Here is a 17677-nt window from a genome sequence, read left to right as displayed (position 1 = left end):
CTTCAAGATACTGCAAAGATATTAGGTCATGCAGAGGCTTTAAGAACATAGTTCTCAAGGTGAAATTACAAGCTGCAGATTGCAGCGATCATTGTCCAGAAATATTGTAATTAACGGAATAGTTAGTTTTGTTTGCTGCCCAGAAAGTGTTTCCACGTCTCACTGTAAGTATTTATCTTTGTCTCTGTGTCTCTAACTTTTGTGCTAAGCTTTCCACCCAGATGTTCTATAACACCATCAACTAACTTTCTCCTCTCCTGTGTCCTGCAAGGACATTATACATTTTTCTCAGTTTCTCCTTTTCTGCCTTATCTGTTCTCAATTTGAGGCCTTCTGCTCTGGAGCTTCTGAAGTGTCCTCCTTATTCCAGGAAAATGACTTTCCTCTGCTGTGACTGATAGAGATCTCACACATACAGTATGTCCTCCATTTTCTGCACATCTTCTCTCTTCGTCAGAGCTTTTATCCCCCCTAACATCTGCATCCAGCATATCGTCATTCATCATTTGTGTCAGCTCCAACAGTCACATCCCCTCTCCCCAACCTATCTGCCTTCATTTTGTTGTTACCTTCATTGATCCAAGTGGAGAAAAATCAGAAGAATGTACTTCTATAGTCATGCTTCCCAACCTGTCTGATCTTCCTGTGATGTTCCCAAGTTACCAACAGCATATCATCAATATAACATCAAAATCAGCCTGAAGAAATTCAACATTATATCTAAACAGTGGGAAAACAAGATACACCTGGAGGAAATCTGTTTGAGAGGGAACCGTGCTATACGAGAAAGACCTCCACTGTGCCGTAGAGAGAAAATGGCAGCTCCTGAAGGAGAGACTGAACTACCAAAAGGGGCAACGACTAAAGAAATCACAACTTGCTCCTGCCCACACTGTACCAGAATACGTGGAATTTAAATAGGCCTCTACAGCCAACTGAGGACCCACCAATAGACAACCCCTTAGAAGACCATCATACTCGACTCGAGTGATCACACTACTACTAATGTTCCCACAGGATAAAAACTGCATAATTCATGAACAACTGTCCACCAATGAATAATATTTTATCTACTTCCTGTAGTTCTGACTAATTATTATTCAGTTCAACTGCAGGAAGCAGTACTAACTTCACTTAAGTTGGTATCATTCTCACCATTTAGTTAACAAGTTATGGATTTAGAGCTCACATTTCCCTTGAGCACATAATGCAGGCTGACACCTCAGCGTCTGATGTTCTCAGAATTAACAGGCTGGAACATTTTGATGGCAAACTACTACTGTGGATTACAGACAGCAAGCTTCAGTAATTCTGGACTTCTCTGCCGTATGGAGCTTGAAAACACACTGCACAATTGGCCTGTTGCTCCATCGCTAGAGTCACTACCGACTCTGGCAGCCTTATTGGTTATTGACCATAGGTTGCACACCCTGTGCAGGGTGTTAGAACTATACAGATGCTAGAGTATGAGCTAGCTGTCCGATATCCTGGTTAGTGGGACCTAAAGTCAGAAGGCTAGATTGCATAAGCAATTAAAGATGAAGTACTATCCCCTTTCTTATAAAATATGTGCACCATATTTCTCCACTCCCCGACTGCCTGGACAAATGCCCTCATATTATTTCATTTAAACAGTTATTTTGTAGTACACAAACTGTACTTAGGTCTGTGAAGCACTAATCCTTCCATAATTCCACTTTATTCGCTCCATCTTCTACTGTTTCCAAATTCTACACACACCTACACACAAGGAACAAGTTATACTGGTCAATAAATTATATTCTTTCCCCTACCACCATGTCCCCAGATTTTACACACACCTACACACAAAAATCTAGTTATATTGGTCAACAAAAAATATTTTACTTTCTTCTACACCCTGTCCCCAGATTCTACACACACCTACACACAAAAATCTAGTTATATTGGTCAACAAAAGATATTCTACTTCCTTGTACAGCCTGTCCCCAGATTCTACACATACCTACACATAATGGACAGGTTATATTGGTCAACAAAACATAACAGCACAGCTTTGGTACATAGGATAAAGCTAGAGGATCTGGAGGACACCTACACAGTCACAGGGGAAGCTGGAAGATCCACATAAACAGCATCAGAGCACAGGATTGAACCCACGTTGTTGGAATCGTGAGGCAGCAGCTCTGCCAGCTGTGTCATCACTGTGCTTCCAGGAGTCAAACTTAATCCTTCTTCTAAATCTTCTACTCAATTAAAAAATTTAATCAGTTAATCTGTCTTCACCATTACTTCCAGGATTTTCAAAACTATGCTCAGAAGACAATTATGGGTTACTTTGGAATCTAATATCAGACGACCTCATGGATATGTATGCAATCTTGGGATCGCTGCCTATGCCATGCAACAATGAGGATAGGAATAGAATGAGGTGGCAGATAAATGAGTGGCTGAAGAATTGGAGCAGGAGGCAGGGATTCAGCTTTCTAGATCATTAGAACTTCTTCTGGGACAGGTGTAACCTGTACAAAAGGGACAGGCTGCACTTGATTCCAAGGAGGATGAATATCCTTGCAGACAGGTTTGCAAGAGCTGTTGGGAGTGATTTACACTAATATGCAGGGGATGGGAACCAGTATGATAGAGCTGAGGATGAGCCAGCAGGTTTACAGGTAGATGATATAATATGTAATATGAATGTAAGGAAGGACAAGCCAATGATTGGGTACAAATGCAGACAGAGCAAAGAGTTAAGTTGTACCACAGAGGCAAAATTCAAAAGGCCAAAGAATGCAGGATTGAAGATGCTGTATTTAAGTGCACATAGTATTCAGAATAAGATGGATGAACTCGTGGGCATCACTGAGTCGTGGATGAAAGAAGGCCATAGTTGGGAGCTTAACATCAAGGGATATACTTTGTATCGAAAGGACAGGCAGGAAGGCACAGGCGGTGGTGTGGCTCTGTTGGTAAGAGATGGAATTACTTCTTTAGAAAGAGGGGACATAGGGTCAGAGAATGTTGAATCTTTGTGGGTGGAGTTAAGAAACTGCAAGGGTAAAACAACCATTATGGGAATCATATATAGACCTCCAAATAGTAGCCAAGATGTTGGACTGAGATTGCAAAGAGAGCTGGAAAGGGCATGTAATATGGAAAATGGAAAATGTCACAATTGTAATGGAAGACTTCAAGATGCAAAGAGATTGGGAAAATCAGGTTGGTGTTTGATTACAAAAAGAGGGAATTTGTTGAAAGCCTAGGAGATGGCTTTTTAGAGCAGCTTATGATTGAGCCTACTTGAAGAAAGGCTCAAATCTAATCTATTTTAGATTGGGTGTTGTGTAATAATCCAGATTTTATTAAGGAGGTTAAGGAACCTTTACGAGACAGTGATCATAATATGATTGAATTCATACTGCAAATAGAGAGGTACAAGTCACATTTATCAGTATTGCAATGGAATAAAGGGAATTACAGAGGCATGAGTGAGGAGCTTGCCTAGGTGGATATTGGCGGGAATGATGGCAGAGCAGAGGTAGCTGAAGTTTCTGAGAATAGTTCACAAGGCACAGGATAGGTATGTCCCACAGAAAAAGGTGGTCTCAAATGGTAGGGGTAGGAAACCGTGGCTGACAAAGGAAGTTAAGGACTGCATAAAAGACATGAGAATGGCATAAAATGTAGCAAAAGTGAGTGGGAAGTTGGATGATTGGAAAGTTTTTAAAACTCAACAAATAGGCATCCATTAGTCTCATGAGACCATGGATTTATGCCTTGGAAGGTTTCCAGGGCGCAGGCCTGGGCAAGGTTGTATGGCAGTTGCCCATGCTGCAAGTCTCCCCTCTCCACACCACCAATGTTGTCCAAGAGAAGGGCTCTAGGGCTGATACAGCTTGGCACCGGTGTTGTTGCAGAGCCATGTGTGGTTAAGTGCTTTGCTCAAGGACACAACACGCTGCCTCAGCTGAGGCTCGAACCAGCGACCTATAGATCACTAGACTGATGCCTTAACCATTTGGCCAACACAAAAGGAAGTGTGTGGACAATATGGGGACCCAACAAAAGGCAACTAATATAAAGCAGGATTCTAAAAGTTTTTTTCAGTTATATAAAGAGTAAAAGGGAAGTGAGAGTTGATATTGGACCACTGCAAAATGTTTCTGATGAGGTAGTAATGGGGTCAAAGAAATGGCAGATGAACTTAATGGGTACTTTGCATCAGTCTTCACTGTGAAAGACACTAGCACTGTGCCAGAGGTCCATGAGTGTCAGGGAGCAGAAGTGAGTGCCATTGCTATTACAAAGCAAAAAGTGCCAGGCAAACTCAAAGGTCTTAAGGTAAATAAATCACCTGGACCAGATGGACTACGTCCGAGAGAGGTTGCTGAAGAGATAACGAATGCATTGGTTATGAACTTTCAAGAATCACTTGATTCTGGCATGGTTCCAGAGAACTGGAAAATTGCAAATGTCACTGCACTCTTTAAGAAGGGAGGAAGGTAAAAGACAGGAAATTATAGGCCAGTTAACCTAACCTCAGTGGTTGGGAAGTGTTGGAGTCTATTTTTAAGGATGAGGTTTTGGGGTACTTGGAGACTAATGATAAAATAAGTCAAAGTCAGCATGTTTTCTGTAAAGGGAAATCTTACCTGACAAATCTGTTAGAGTTCTTTGAGGAAGTAACAAGCAGGGTGGACAAAAGAGAGGTAGTGGATGTCATTTACTTGGATTTTCAGAAGGTGTTTAATAAGGTACCACACATGAGGCTGTTTAACAAGATAAAATCCTATGGTGTTACAGGAATGACATTGGCATTGATAGAGGAATGGCTGACAGGAAAGTGGTAGCAAGTGGGAATAAAGGGGACCTTTTCTGGTTGGCTGCTGATGACTAGTGGTGTTCCATAGGGGTCAGTATTTGGACCGCTACTTTTCACATTGTTTGTCAATGAATTAGATAATGGAATTGATAGCTTTGAGGCAAAGTTTGCAATGATACGAAGATAGGTGGACGGGTAGGTAGTGCTGAGGAAGCAATATAATTGCAGAAGGACTTAGACAATTTGGAAGAATGGGCAAAAAAGTGACAAATAGAATACAGTGTTGTGAAATGTATGATAATGCATTTTGGTAAAAGGAACAAAAGTGCAGACTATTATCTACATGGGGAGAAAATTCAAACATCAGAGGTACAAAGGGACATAGTAGTTCTTATGCAAGACTCCCAGAAGGTTAACTTACAAGTTGAGTCTGTGGTAAAGAAGGCAAATGTAATATTGGCACTTATTTCAAGAGAAATAGAATATAAATGCAAGGAGATAATGCTGAAGCTTTATAAAACACTAGTCAGGCTGCAATTCCAGTATTGTCAACAGTTTGTGGCCCCATAGCTCAGAAAGGATGTGTTACCATTGGAGAGAGTCCAGAGAAGGTTCACAAGAATGATTCCAGGAACAGAGGAGTTAACATCTGAGGAGCGTTTGGCAGCTTTAGCCTGTTCTCTCTGAAATTTAGAAGAATGTGGGGGAGTCTCATTGAAACAGAATTTTGAAAGGACTAGATAAAGTGGACATGAAGAGGATGTTTTCTATGGTGGGAGTGTCCAGAAGCAGTGGGCACAGCCTCTATATTGAGCAGCAACCCTTTAGAACAGAGGTAAGGAGAAAATTTTTTAGCCAGAGAATAGTGAATCTGTGGAATGCTCTGCCACAGACAGCTGTGGAGGCCAAGACTGTGGGTATATTTAAAGTGATAATTGATAGTTTTCTGATCGGTCAGGGCATCAAAGGTTATGGCGAGAAGGTAGGTGTATGGGGTAGAGTAGGATCCGGGATCAGCCATAATGGAATGGTGGAGCAGACTCGATGGGCTGAATGGCCTGATTCCTCTCCTATGTCTTACAGTCTTATGTAAACTAGTACCTTGCATTAAGCCAGACTACACAACTGTGACCAGTTTGATTACATGTAATTTAGTAAATTATTTCAAAATTGTTAAATCTACTCAGAAAATCAAATAAGCAAAATAAAATGGACTCAATGGAGAGCCAGCAGTTTCATAACATTTATTTTTGAGCCGAATGGTGATCATTGTATTTGCCTCATGTCCTTAGTCCTGTAGTTGCTCACCTTGAATGGCTGGATTATGGAAAGGAACACTGCTCATTTCAAAGGGATTACCAATGCTGTGGAAGTGCAGTTGAGTGAGGGAGTTGTTTTATTTTATTTTTTTGCTGCTTCGTAGCGGATATGGCCCAGTCTATCATGGATAAAGCCCTCCCAACCACTGAGCACATCTACATGAAACACTGTCACAGGAAAGCAGCATCCATCATCAGGGATCCCCATTGTCCAGACCATGTTCTCTTCTCGCTGCTGCCATCAGGAAGAAGGTACAAGAACCTTAAGACTTGCAAGAGGTTTAGGAACAGTTACTACCCCTCAGCCATCAGGATTTTGAACCAAAGGGGCTAACTTCACACAACCTCATTTGCTCCATCATTGAAATGTTCCCACAATCAATGGACTCACTTTCAAGGATACTTCATCTCATGTTCTCGATATTTATTGCTTACTTATTTATATTATTGCTGCTTCTTTTTTGCATTTGCACAGTTTGTTGTCTTCTGCACTCCGGTTGAATGCCCTAGTTGGCCAGTCGTGCATTGAAGCTGTCATGGTTTCTATTCTAATCCATTTGTTGCGTATACCCACAAGAAAATAAATCTCTGGGTTGTATATGGTCACATTTAGATGTTCTGATAATAACATTTACTTTGAACTTTATTTGCATGCATCTTATGGTTTTTCAGTTAATTTTAAGTACTTTCAAAAAATTATATCAATCTCTGAATTGTTTTTAGACGCCTGCATAAGAGGTGTTTAAAAAGCAGATAAAAAAGTGTTTTGACAGCTGCCAGACTTTCAAAATCTATGGGGGTTTAGAGGCCGGAGCTAATCAAGGTATATTGCCTGATGCCTAATAAATCCTTTTCACCTGAAGACGGTATGTGTGGGCAGGCAGATAGCATGGATGACAGGTGCAGGCAGCTGGGCCAATATTATCATAGGCACCTTGCCAATAATATACAACATGAAAATATTACTAAATATACAGAAATCATATGCAACAATTATAAATGCTCATGTAAGTTAGTGCTCAGGGATCATGCAACAATGTAATTAAACTGAATCAGAAACTAAAAATGTCCTCAATTGGCAACTCTCAAATGTCCTTCTTTAAACTTTAACCTGAGGATCATGGTAGCTACTGAAAACTTAATAAAGTTCAAGAGCCACTGGTGCCATCACCTGGTTTTGTGAATTAATTTGACATAAATGATGAGACCCTTCAGTTACTATCTGTTCTATATAGAGTTATTAATCTGGATAAATTATATTTTGGAAGGATGGACAAGAAAGAAAATGATTACTCAAATGGAGTGAGATTTCACACTATATACTATAAAATGAACTGCGGTTCAATTTGATGAAATATGGAGAGCAAGTAATTAGGCAGGATAAAGGAATTTTAATCTTTATTGCAATAAGTATGGAGTACAAGTGTAAGGAACATTTGATGCAATTTTAAAATATGCTGGTGCGACAGCTCCTAGAGTTAAGAGTGCTGGAGTACTTTGGTCTTAAGTACATGCTTGCACTAGAGGTAGTGTAGAGAAAATTCACTGGTTGATTCCTGGGAGCAAGAGGTTGAGCGGGTTGGGTCTATGTTGTTTGAAACACAATAAGATGAGACATAACCTTGTTGAAACTAACAAAAAATGTTGGAGGAACTCAGAAGGCCAGGCAGCATCTATGGAGAGAAATAAAGAGCCAACATTCCAGGCCAAGACCCTTCATCAGTCCTAAAATGTCAGCTCTTTATTTCTCTCCATAGAGTTTGCCTGACCTGCTGAGTTCCTCCAGCATCTTATGTGTGGTATTTTGCATTTCTAGCATCTGCAGAATCTTTTGTGTTTATGACTTGTTGAAAAAATGTTAGCAATTGGAATGTCACAGGTACCGAGACACGGTGAAGTGTTTGTCTTGCATACTTTTCATACAGGTCAAATCATTACACAGTGCACTGAGGTACAGCAAAATGCAAAAGGAAGTGTAACAGCTGCTGAGAAAGTGTAGTGCAGGCAAACAATATGATGCAAGACTACAACGAGGTAGATTGTGAAGTCAAGACTATCTTTTCATACTAGGCAACCAAAAGTATTATAACAGTGGGATCTAAGCTGCTTTTGAATGTGGTGGTGCATGCTTTTGGACATTCTTATCTTCTGTCTAGTGGGAGAAAAGGAACAGAAAATGTTTGTGCTGAGTGGCCCTTTGATATTCTGGCTGCTTTACTGAGGCAGTGAGAAGTATAGTCATAGTCCATGAAGGGGTGCTGGTTTCTGTGAAGTTCTGAGCTGCATATGTTTCTCTGCAGATAAGATACTGAAGAGGATAAGACAGGGTGAATGCTGAGATGTTTAACCTAGAGAGAGTATTGAGAATGAGGGGACACAATTTCAGAATAATGGGTCATTTAGTTGAGTTCAAGATGAGGACGAATTTCTTCTCTGTGAGTTGTCAGTTTTTGGAATACTGTTCTGCACAGTAGCTGTGCAGATAGAATCAATGAACAGATTCACAGTGGAGAAAGACAGAGAATTAAACAAGGGACAGACGGGATCTGAGGCCAAGACTGAATCAGCTCAATCTCATTGATTGGCAGCGTGGGCTTCCTGGTTTCCTTTTGCTCCTGTTCCTTTTCTTTTTTAATTTTTGTGCTCCTATGAAAGCTCATTATCATATCATGAGCAGCAAATCCCGCTGTAAAGTCCTTCCCTACTACATTCAACTAAAAATTTCTGCTCAAGCTAAAGGATACAAACATCTTCAATTAAAATTATGAATGCAGATGGGCCGGCTGGTGGCACAACGACATTGGCGCCAGACCCGCATGCGGAGGTTCCCAGGTTCGAAACTGGTCGGATCCGCCCCCGAGCACGCTTTCCATCCATGGCAGGTTGAGTGTCGAGACTGCAACTCGACCTCGTAAAACAAACAGAAAATGCTGCGAAAATGTCTGTGTGGGGAGTAGTGTGCCACACTGTCTCTCTCTCTCTCTCTCTCTTGCTCTGCACCTTGGAAAAAGCCATGAAAAATCTATCATCTGTATTATTTCTTGAACAGAAGGAAGATATAAAGTTGTTGCAGGCCCTCTCAGCGGCAAGTAAGAAATCAATCACTAGAAAGTGGCTAAATCCAATACCACCTACATTAGAAGATTGGCACGAAATTATCTTGGAAATATTTAAAATGGAAAAGGTGACTTACTCCCTGAGAATTCAAAAAGAAAAATTTTATCAGATCTGGAATAAATGGATTGAATATATAACCCCAATGCGAGCAGACTTTAGATGACTCTCCTAATGATTTATACTGCTCTTCTCATCAACACAGTAATATTGCTGACGTAAGCACCCCTAGTCTAAATGTCTTTTTTTTTGTTTTCTTTTGGAAAATAGAGAATTAACACAAGTAAAGGGAAAGATTTGGGAAAGGGATAAAAAATGAAAAAATTAAGTACACAGGGATTGGATAATTATGTTTGCGGGCAGGAGCAAGCATGAACAAATTAGGATATAAACACCTACAATGGTTGTTACATAGGCTTATATACAACATTTTGGACCAGTGGAAATGGTCCAGAAGAGTTATATGGAAACTATTATTACCATTTTTCTTAACAACTAATACCATTACTTAGCCTAATAGATTAGAATTACCACAGTACATAATTATCTATTTAAGTGTCTAATTTCCTTTTATATCATCTCAATGTGTACTTAAGAATGTATAAATAATTATAGTTTTATACATATAAAAAAATGGAAAAGGTTATATGTGTGAAAAAAGTACATGATATTTGTGAATTCCTTATCCAAATAAAAAAATTAAAAAAAAGAAAAATCCATCATCATGGATTCACGCATGGACACATAGACGACCACGCACAAATGCGCACGTACGCACAAGCACAGACTCGCACACACACAGGCACACGCCAAAAGAAAAATAATAATTATGAATGCAGAAGAGAAGATGCATTACCATTGAGGTAAGCCTCAACTTCTATTAAAGGGCGTGGTAATGGCACAATAGGTAAATTACTGAGCCTCCAACCCAGGGCCTTGACAAACACTCCAGAGGTGAAAGTTCAAATCCTATTATAGCATCTATAAAATCAAATTTATTGGTTTGAATTTAAAAGGAAAACTTATTAATGTTGACCTTGAAACCAATAGATTGTCATAAAATCTCTCAACTCAATAATGTGCAGAAAAGTATGAAATCTACCATCTCTTCTGAGATATGGACCATCTCAAAGCAATGGAATAAAACTACAAATACTTTCTCAATCACATTCTCCAAATCCACTGGCAGGATAAGGAAACCACAACCTCTAGCACTGAGACCCTGCTGGTTCCAATAGGCAGGCCACGTCAATCATTACACCAGACTACTGAAGCAGACACTCTATCACAGCAACAGATAACCAGAAGGTCCAAGAACACAATTTCAGAATATTCCTCCTGATTCATGGGAATTTCTGAGCTGTGCTTGCTCAGGTGGAAAACAAGTGAAATTCAGGATGGGAGTGAGATCCTTGAGTGCAGGTATCAGGAATGCATAGGAGCTCAACAGAAATGGCAGAAGAAACATTCCTCCTACTAAACCATCCTGTCCACCCTGTTAAGTACTTCCTGCTATACTTATGACAAAGTCTGCAGGTCCCATTTTACCTTCATCAGTCACTTCAGAACTCCAAGAAAAAGAATGGAAGCAGGCCATCCCTGACCTCAAGGAACATATCTAACAAAAGAAGTTTTATTTTTGGATAAATATAAGAAATACAACAGATGCTGGAAATCCAGAATACCACACATAAAATGCTGGAGGAACTCAGTAGGTCAGGCAGCATCTAAGGCAGGGGTTCCCAACTTGGGGTCCACACAACCCTTGCTTAATGGCATTGGTCCATGGTTTTTAAAAAAAAAGCTTGGAAACCCTGGTCCTGTGTTAATGAATAAGAGTCCCTGTAGAATTAGATAGCATGCCTGCAGGGTTAGTGCTTTGCTCAGGGTGTCAGATGTGGGTATCCTGGGAGACCTCCAGCCTCCCTGATGGCCACATCTGCGCCAGGTGCACCGAGATGCAGCTCCTCAGAGACCGTGTTAGGGATCTGGAGCTGCAGCTTGATGACCTACTGCATATTAGGGGAAGTGAAGAGGCGATAGACAGGAGCTGCAGGGAGGTAGTCATCCCTAGGCTACAGGGGTCAGAAAACTGGGTGACTGTCAGGAGAGGGAAGGAGATTGCCCAGATAGTGGAGAGCACCCCTGTGGCTGTCCCCCTCAGCAACAAGTATCTTGTTCTGGGTGCTGTTTGAGGGGGATAACCTGACAGGGGATGCTCACGGTGACCGGTCTCTGGCACTGAGCCTGGCGCTGTTGTGCAGGAGAGAAGGAGGGAGAAGAGGAATGCCGTAGTCATAGGGGATTCCATAGTCAGGGGAACGGACTGGAGATTCTGTGAGCCTGATAGAGATACCCGCATGGTGTGTTGCCTCCCAGGTGCAGGGATGTGATGTTGAGGCTCTATAGGGCACTGGTAAGACCTCACTTGGAGTACTGTGGGCAGTGTTGGGCTCCTTATTTAAGAAAGGATTGGAGAGGGTACAGAGAAGATTCACCAGAATGATTCCGGGAATGAGAGGGTTAACATATGAGGAATGTTTGACCGCTCTTGGACTGTATTCCTTGGAGTTTAGAAGAATGAGGAGGGACCTCAGAGAAACATTTCGAATGTTGAAAGGCATGGACAGAGTGGATGTGGCAAAGTTGTTTCCCATGGTGGGGGAGTCTAGTACGAGAGGGCATGACTAGAGGAATAAAGGGCACCCATTCAGAACAGAGATGTGAAGAAATTTTTTTAACCAGAGGGTGGTGAATCTCTTTAGCCAGAGCTGGTTGCCACGGGCGGCAGTGGAGACCAAGTCATTGGGTGTATTTAAGGCAGAGATTGATAGGTATCTGAGTAGCCAGGGCATCAAAGGTTGTGGTGAGAAGGCAGGGGAGTGGGACTAAATGGGAGAATGGATCAGTTCATGATAAAATGGCGGAGCAGACTCCATGGACCGAATGGTCGACTTCTGCTCCTTTGTCTTATGGTCTTATAGTCAACAGTTTTTGGTAAACACATCTCTACCTTCCCCTCTGCCCACTTTCCATCTTCCACAGGGATCGCTCCCTTCGTGAATCCCTTGCCCATTTGTCCATTCCCACTAATCTCCCTCCTGGCACTTATCCCTGCAAGTGGAAGGAGGGATACACCTTCCCATTCACCTCCTCCCTCACCTCCATTCAAGGCCCCAAACTATCCTTCCAGGTGAGGCAAAACTTCACCTAAGAATCTAATGGTGTTGTCTACTGTATCTGGTACTCCTGATGCAGCCTCCTCTACATTGATAAGACCCGACGTAGATTGGGGACCACTTTTTAAAGTACCTTTGCTCCATCTGGAAAAGCAGCATTTCCCAGTGGCCAATCATTTCAATTCCCTATTCCGAATCTGATATGACAGTCCATGGCCTCCTTTATTCCCCCAATCAGACCACTCTCAGGTTGGACGAGCAAAATCTAATTTTCCATCTGGGTAGCCTTCAATCTGATGACATAATCATAGATTTCTCCAATTTCCGCTAATTTTTCCCCTTCCCGATTCCCTCTTCCCTCTTCTTCAATTCCTCTCTCTGGCCCCCTTCTTACCACTTCTCTTCTTCTCACCTGACTATCACCTCTCCCTCCCCTTTCTCCTATGGTCCATTCTCCTCTCCTATCAGATTCCTCCTTCTCCCATCCTTTACCTTTACCACCTATCACCTCAGCGATTCTTACTTCATTCCCCCCACCCTTACCCACATACCTGGATTCACCTGTCACCTTCCAGCTTGTACTCCTTTCCCAACAATGCGCTTCTTCCTCCTTCCTTTCCAGTCCTGATGAAGGGTCTCAGCCTGAAACATTGACTATTTATTCCCCTCCATGGATGCCGCCTGATCTGCTAAATTCCTCCAGCATACTGGGCTTATTTTTGGATAATAGCTATTGTTGCTTGTTCATGAACAAGAGAAAATCTGCAGTTGCTGGAAATCCGAAAAACGCACACAAAATGCTGGAGGAACTCAGCAGACCAGGCAGCATCTATGGAAAAGAGTCTCGCCGAAGGGTCTCCGCCTGAAATATTGACAGTTTACTCTTTTCTATAGATGCTACCTGGTCTGCTGAGTTCTTCCAGCGTTTTGTGTATGTTGCACGTTCACGTATTAGCTTCCCATTAAGTTTAACATTTGCAGTTTAGTCCTTTAACTTTACATTGATATCTCTCAGTTTTGCCATGAGAAGATTGGCCAGCTCACCCGCTCCTGGACTATTACCACTCTTTCTGTAAACAGTTACTGGACCTTCACCCAACTCTAATCATCACATAACACTCAAAGCTTGACATACACTTCAGATAACAGTTCACTCTGTGCATAATATTGTCACTCTTTATGGACATACATTCATCTAACATAGGGATTCCCAACTTTTTTTATGCCATGGACTCCAACCATTAACTAAGGGCTTTGTGGACCCCAGACTGGGAACCCCTGATCTAACAGAAGAGCTTGCTCCCAATGGGCAACAAATACAGCCTGTTGCTGGTGAATAAATAAATAAATTGCAGTCATACCAATAGTTCATGATTGTGGAATCTTACCAGGCTGGATGTTTTCTCTAATGATGGTCACATGATCATCTCGGTCTGGTCTTGTATGTTCATGCCAAAACCCGATCACATGACCCAGTTCATGAACCACGATGCCAAATTTATCACAGTTTTTCCCTATGGATATAGCTTGGGGACCATTACCGCGTCTACCCACGTAAGAACAACACCTATTAAAGATAAATAAATTTAGATTTTAATCACAAAATATTTTCCAGTTCAGATTGCACTCATGAATAGATCAGTTTACCTTTTGAGAAATAAATTTTGACAAAATTATTTGACTGAATTAAGTCAAATGCACAAGATTCACAGAAGAATCTTCTATAAAACCTTTGATAAACAGACTGCACAATTCCTTATAGTGACTGCCTTGATAATCAGATGATATATTAACAGTGATTTCAATCATAAGACCTTCAATATCATTAGTATTTTATATGTGATTGTCAACAGTTACTATCCAAACATATGCAGAGTTTATATGGAGCTCAACTGCACAGGTCTGATCTTCCACTCTGTTCTTCCCCCAATTTGCAGGCGAGAGGTCTACCAAGGGGGGGGGGGGGGGGCGCAGGGTTGGGGTTAGGGAATGGAGAAGAGAGAAATTACCCACTGACTGGAGGGACAGCAAGCAACAAATTTCAGGTTCAAGTTATATTCCATCAATTTGAGTTCGTAATCGAGCTGTCACCGCGAACAGTACTGAACTGGTGCTGTGCTTTGGAGATGTTATCTTTTGAATGAGTTAGAAAATCTGTGCCCTTTCTTGTAAGGGGGTGTTGTGACACCATTCAATGAAAAGCGGGTGATTATAACCCCACCCTGCCACCACCACAACCGAGAGCCTATCTCATTTTTATGGCGAAGTACTAAGCTTGTCTTTTCTCACACAGAATCTTATTAATAGGTGATGGACTTCAGAGTAATATAGACAATGACCTAGGAGTAATAACTCAGAGATGTTCTTTAAACCCCATTTTTCATCTGTACTATGGTTCAGTGTTCTAGGTCCATTGTATTGGGTAATGGCCTGGTGGCAACTTCCAGCATGTGCTGTTTCAATAGGTCATTAAGTTCAAGTTCATTTTTAATTCCATCTGACTGCACGTGTATATATACAACAAAACGAAACAACATTCCTCTGGACCACAATGCACCCACACAACATATATCACAAACAATAGACAATAGACAATAGGTGCAGGAGTAGGCCATTCGGCCCTTTGAGCCGGCACCGCCATTCACTCTGATCATGGCAGATCATCCACTATCAGTATCCAGTTCCTGCCTTATCCCCATAAACTTTGATTCCGCTATCTTTAAGAGCTCTATCCATCTCTTTCTTGAAAGCATCCAGAGACTTGGCCTCCACAGCCTTCTGGGGCAGAGCATTCCACATATCCACCACTCTCTGGGTGAAAAAGTTTTTCCTCAACTCCGTTCTAAATGGCCTACCCCTTATTCTTAAACTGTGGTGTCTGGTTCTGGACTCACCCATCAGCGGGAACATGCTTCCTGCCTCCAGCGTGTCCAATCCCTTAATAATCTTATATGTTTCAATAAGATCCCCTCTCAGCCTTCTAAATTACAGTGAATACAAGCCCAGTCGCTCCAATCTTTCAACATACGACAGTCCCGCCATCCCGGGAATTAACCTTGTGAACCTACTCTACACTCCCTCAACAGCAAGAGTGTCCCTCCTCAAATTTGGAGACCAAAACTGCACATAGTACTCCAGGTGTGGTCTCACCAGGGCTCTGTACAGATGCAGAAGGACCTCTTTGCTCTAATACTTAATTCCCCTTGTTATGAAGGCCAGCATGCCATTAGCTTTCTTCATTGCCTGCTGTACTTGCATGCTTGCTTTCAGTGACTGGTGTACAAGAACACCTAGATCTCGTTGTGCTTCCCCTTTTCCTAACTTGACTCCATTTAGATAATAACCTGCCTTCCCGTTCTTACCACCAAAGTGGATAACCTCACATTTATCCACATTAAACTGCATCTGCCACATCAGCCAACAGCACATAAACCAAAATACTTACTATTTGTTTATTGAGATACAGTGCAGAACAAGCCCTTCCGGACCTTCAAGCCGCACCACCCTGCAATCCCCTGATTTAATCCTAGCCTAATCACAGGGAAATATACAATGGCCAATTGACCTACCAACCAGTATGCCTTTGGACTGTGGGAGGAAACTGGGGCACCTGGAGGAAATCTAAGTGGTCAAAGGGAGAACACATAAACTCCTTACAGGCAGCAGCAGGAGTTGAACCTGGGTCGCTGTGGAGTATTATGCCAACCAGTACACTACTATACCAGGTTATAAGTTAATAAAGTATAATTCAAAATTTGTGTATTAAAGCGCAGCACAAGTGAACAGTAAACAACTCACTGTCCGAGTGACGAGACCTCAGTGGTGGCAGGGTATTCATTAGTCTCACAGCCTGAGGGAAGAAGCTGTTACCCAGTCTGGCAGTCCTAGTCCTGATACTTGTGTATCTCCTTCCTGACGGCAGTGGGTCAAAGAGATTGTGGGATGGGTGGTAGGGATCTGCAACACTGCTTCCAGCCCCTGGTATACAACACTCACGGTAAATGTCACAAACAGGTGGGAGGGAGGATTAAGGGGAATAATGTGAGAAGCAAAGAGGTGATAGGTAGAAAAGTGAAGAGCTAGAGAAGAAGGAATCTTACAGAAGAGGATCATAGACCAGAGTCAGGGGTCACAGCTTTGTGCTGTGCTGGAGTGCAGCCTCAGCCTCCTGCTCCATTTAGTGCCCTTATGGCAGTGTGCATATATACTGCAGGACAGACGCCAGCTGAACCAACTGCTCTGAAATATAAAGAGGAGTTGTGCTTCAGGAATCTGTAATGCCCTCAAGAATATAACAAGTGGGCAATGGTTTTTAGATTTATCCTATTGTTCAGATAGAAAAAATAAACAGCATTTAATTCATGGTTTTCAAGTGTCTGGAATTTCTTTTTATACAATTTAACACAATATTAAAAATAAACGTTAATGCTTCTGAAGTAAGGGACAATTTTTGTATAAAATCACAGAGCCATTGAACACTGGAGTCCCCCAATTTAACTTCAAGGCCCCAATGTTGAGATCACTGGAGTTGTTTGGCAGGCTACAAAGTTACCTCAGTTTCTCCATTCGGACAGGACAGGGATTCAAATCTGGGGTCTGTGAACCCTTTGGGCGTCTGTGGACAGATTCCAGAGGTTCCGTGAACTTGGATGGGGAAAAAATTTACTCTTCATTTTTACTAACCTCGAGCTGAAATGTAGCTTTTCTTTCATTTTTTTAGTTATTTTTATAACTGTATTTCAATACAATTGGTTTACTTTGTCATCCTATGTATTGTACTTCATATATTTAAATACATTAATCTGAGAAGGGGTTCATAGGCTTCACCGGACTGCCAAAGGGGTACATGGCATAAAAACGTTTAAGAACTCCTGGTGCAGGGTTATGTGAATGAAGAACTGTTTTAGCCATGGGTCCAACCTTCATCAGTGAATGGCTGAGCCAGGCCTGCATACACAATGGGTTGCTGCAGCTATTCTGCAACAATCTGTCCATTAAGAAGATAAGCAGAGCAGCAGCAGCAGGAAAGCACTATACTTCGCTTCCCATGGATATGTAATTCCTGGAATCCTCTTTGAAAGGTGAAACACAGTAAACTCCCAATCCTCAAACTGGGACTGTTGCAGTATGTATTGTACAAGCCTAAGAGGAATCATCTATTAACTACAAAACAAATGCGTTAACGGAATTGTCTTAAACCGGTATTAATTAAACAGATGCATTATTGAAGCAAAGACATTGATACAATGCAAGAGAACGTAATG

General features: G+C 41.7%; 1 protein-coding gene across 5 annotated transcripts in view; it reads right to left on the bottom strand.

Annotated features, from left to right (window-relative positions):
* Window positions 1-17677, bottom strand: part of tll1 (tolloid-like 1) — a 414821-nt gene that overhangs the window by 210839 nt on the left and 186305 nt on the right. For all 5 annotated transcript variants that reach the window (XM_072255927.1, XM_072255931.1, XM_072255928.1 and 2 more), the window contains one exon: window positions 13802-13980. In XM_072255927.1, the coding sequence (XP_072112028.1) occupies window positions 13802-13980 (179 nt within the window). The remainder of the gene's footprint in view (window positions 1-13801; window positions 13981-17677) is intronic.

Source organism: Mobula birostris, chromosome 4, assembly GCF_030028105.1.
Source record: "Mobula birostris isolate sMobBir1 chromosome 4, sMobBir1.hap1, whole genome shotgun sequence".
NCBI classification, from domain to species: Eukaryota; Metazoa; Chordata; class Chondrichthyes; order Myliobatiformes; family Myliobatidae; genus Mobula; species Mobula birostris.
Note: the sequence above shows the minus strand (reverse complement) of the source record. Positions and strands in the feature narration are given on the sequence as shown.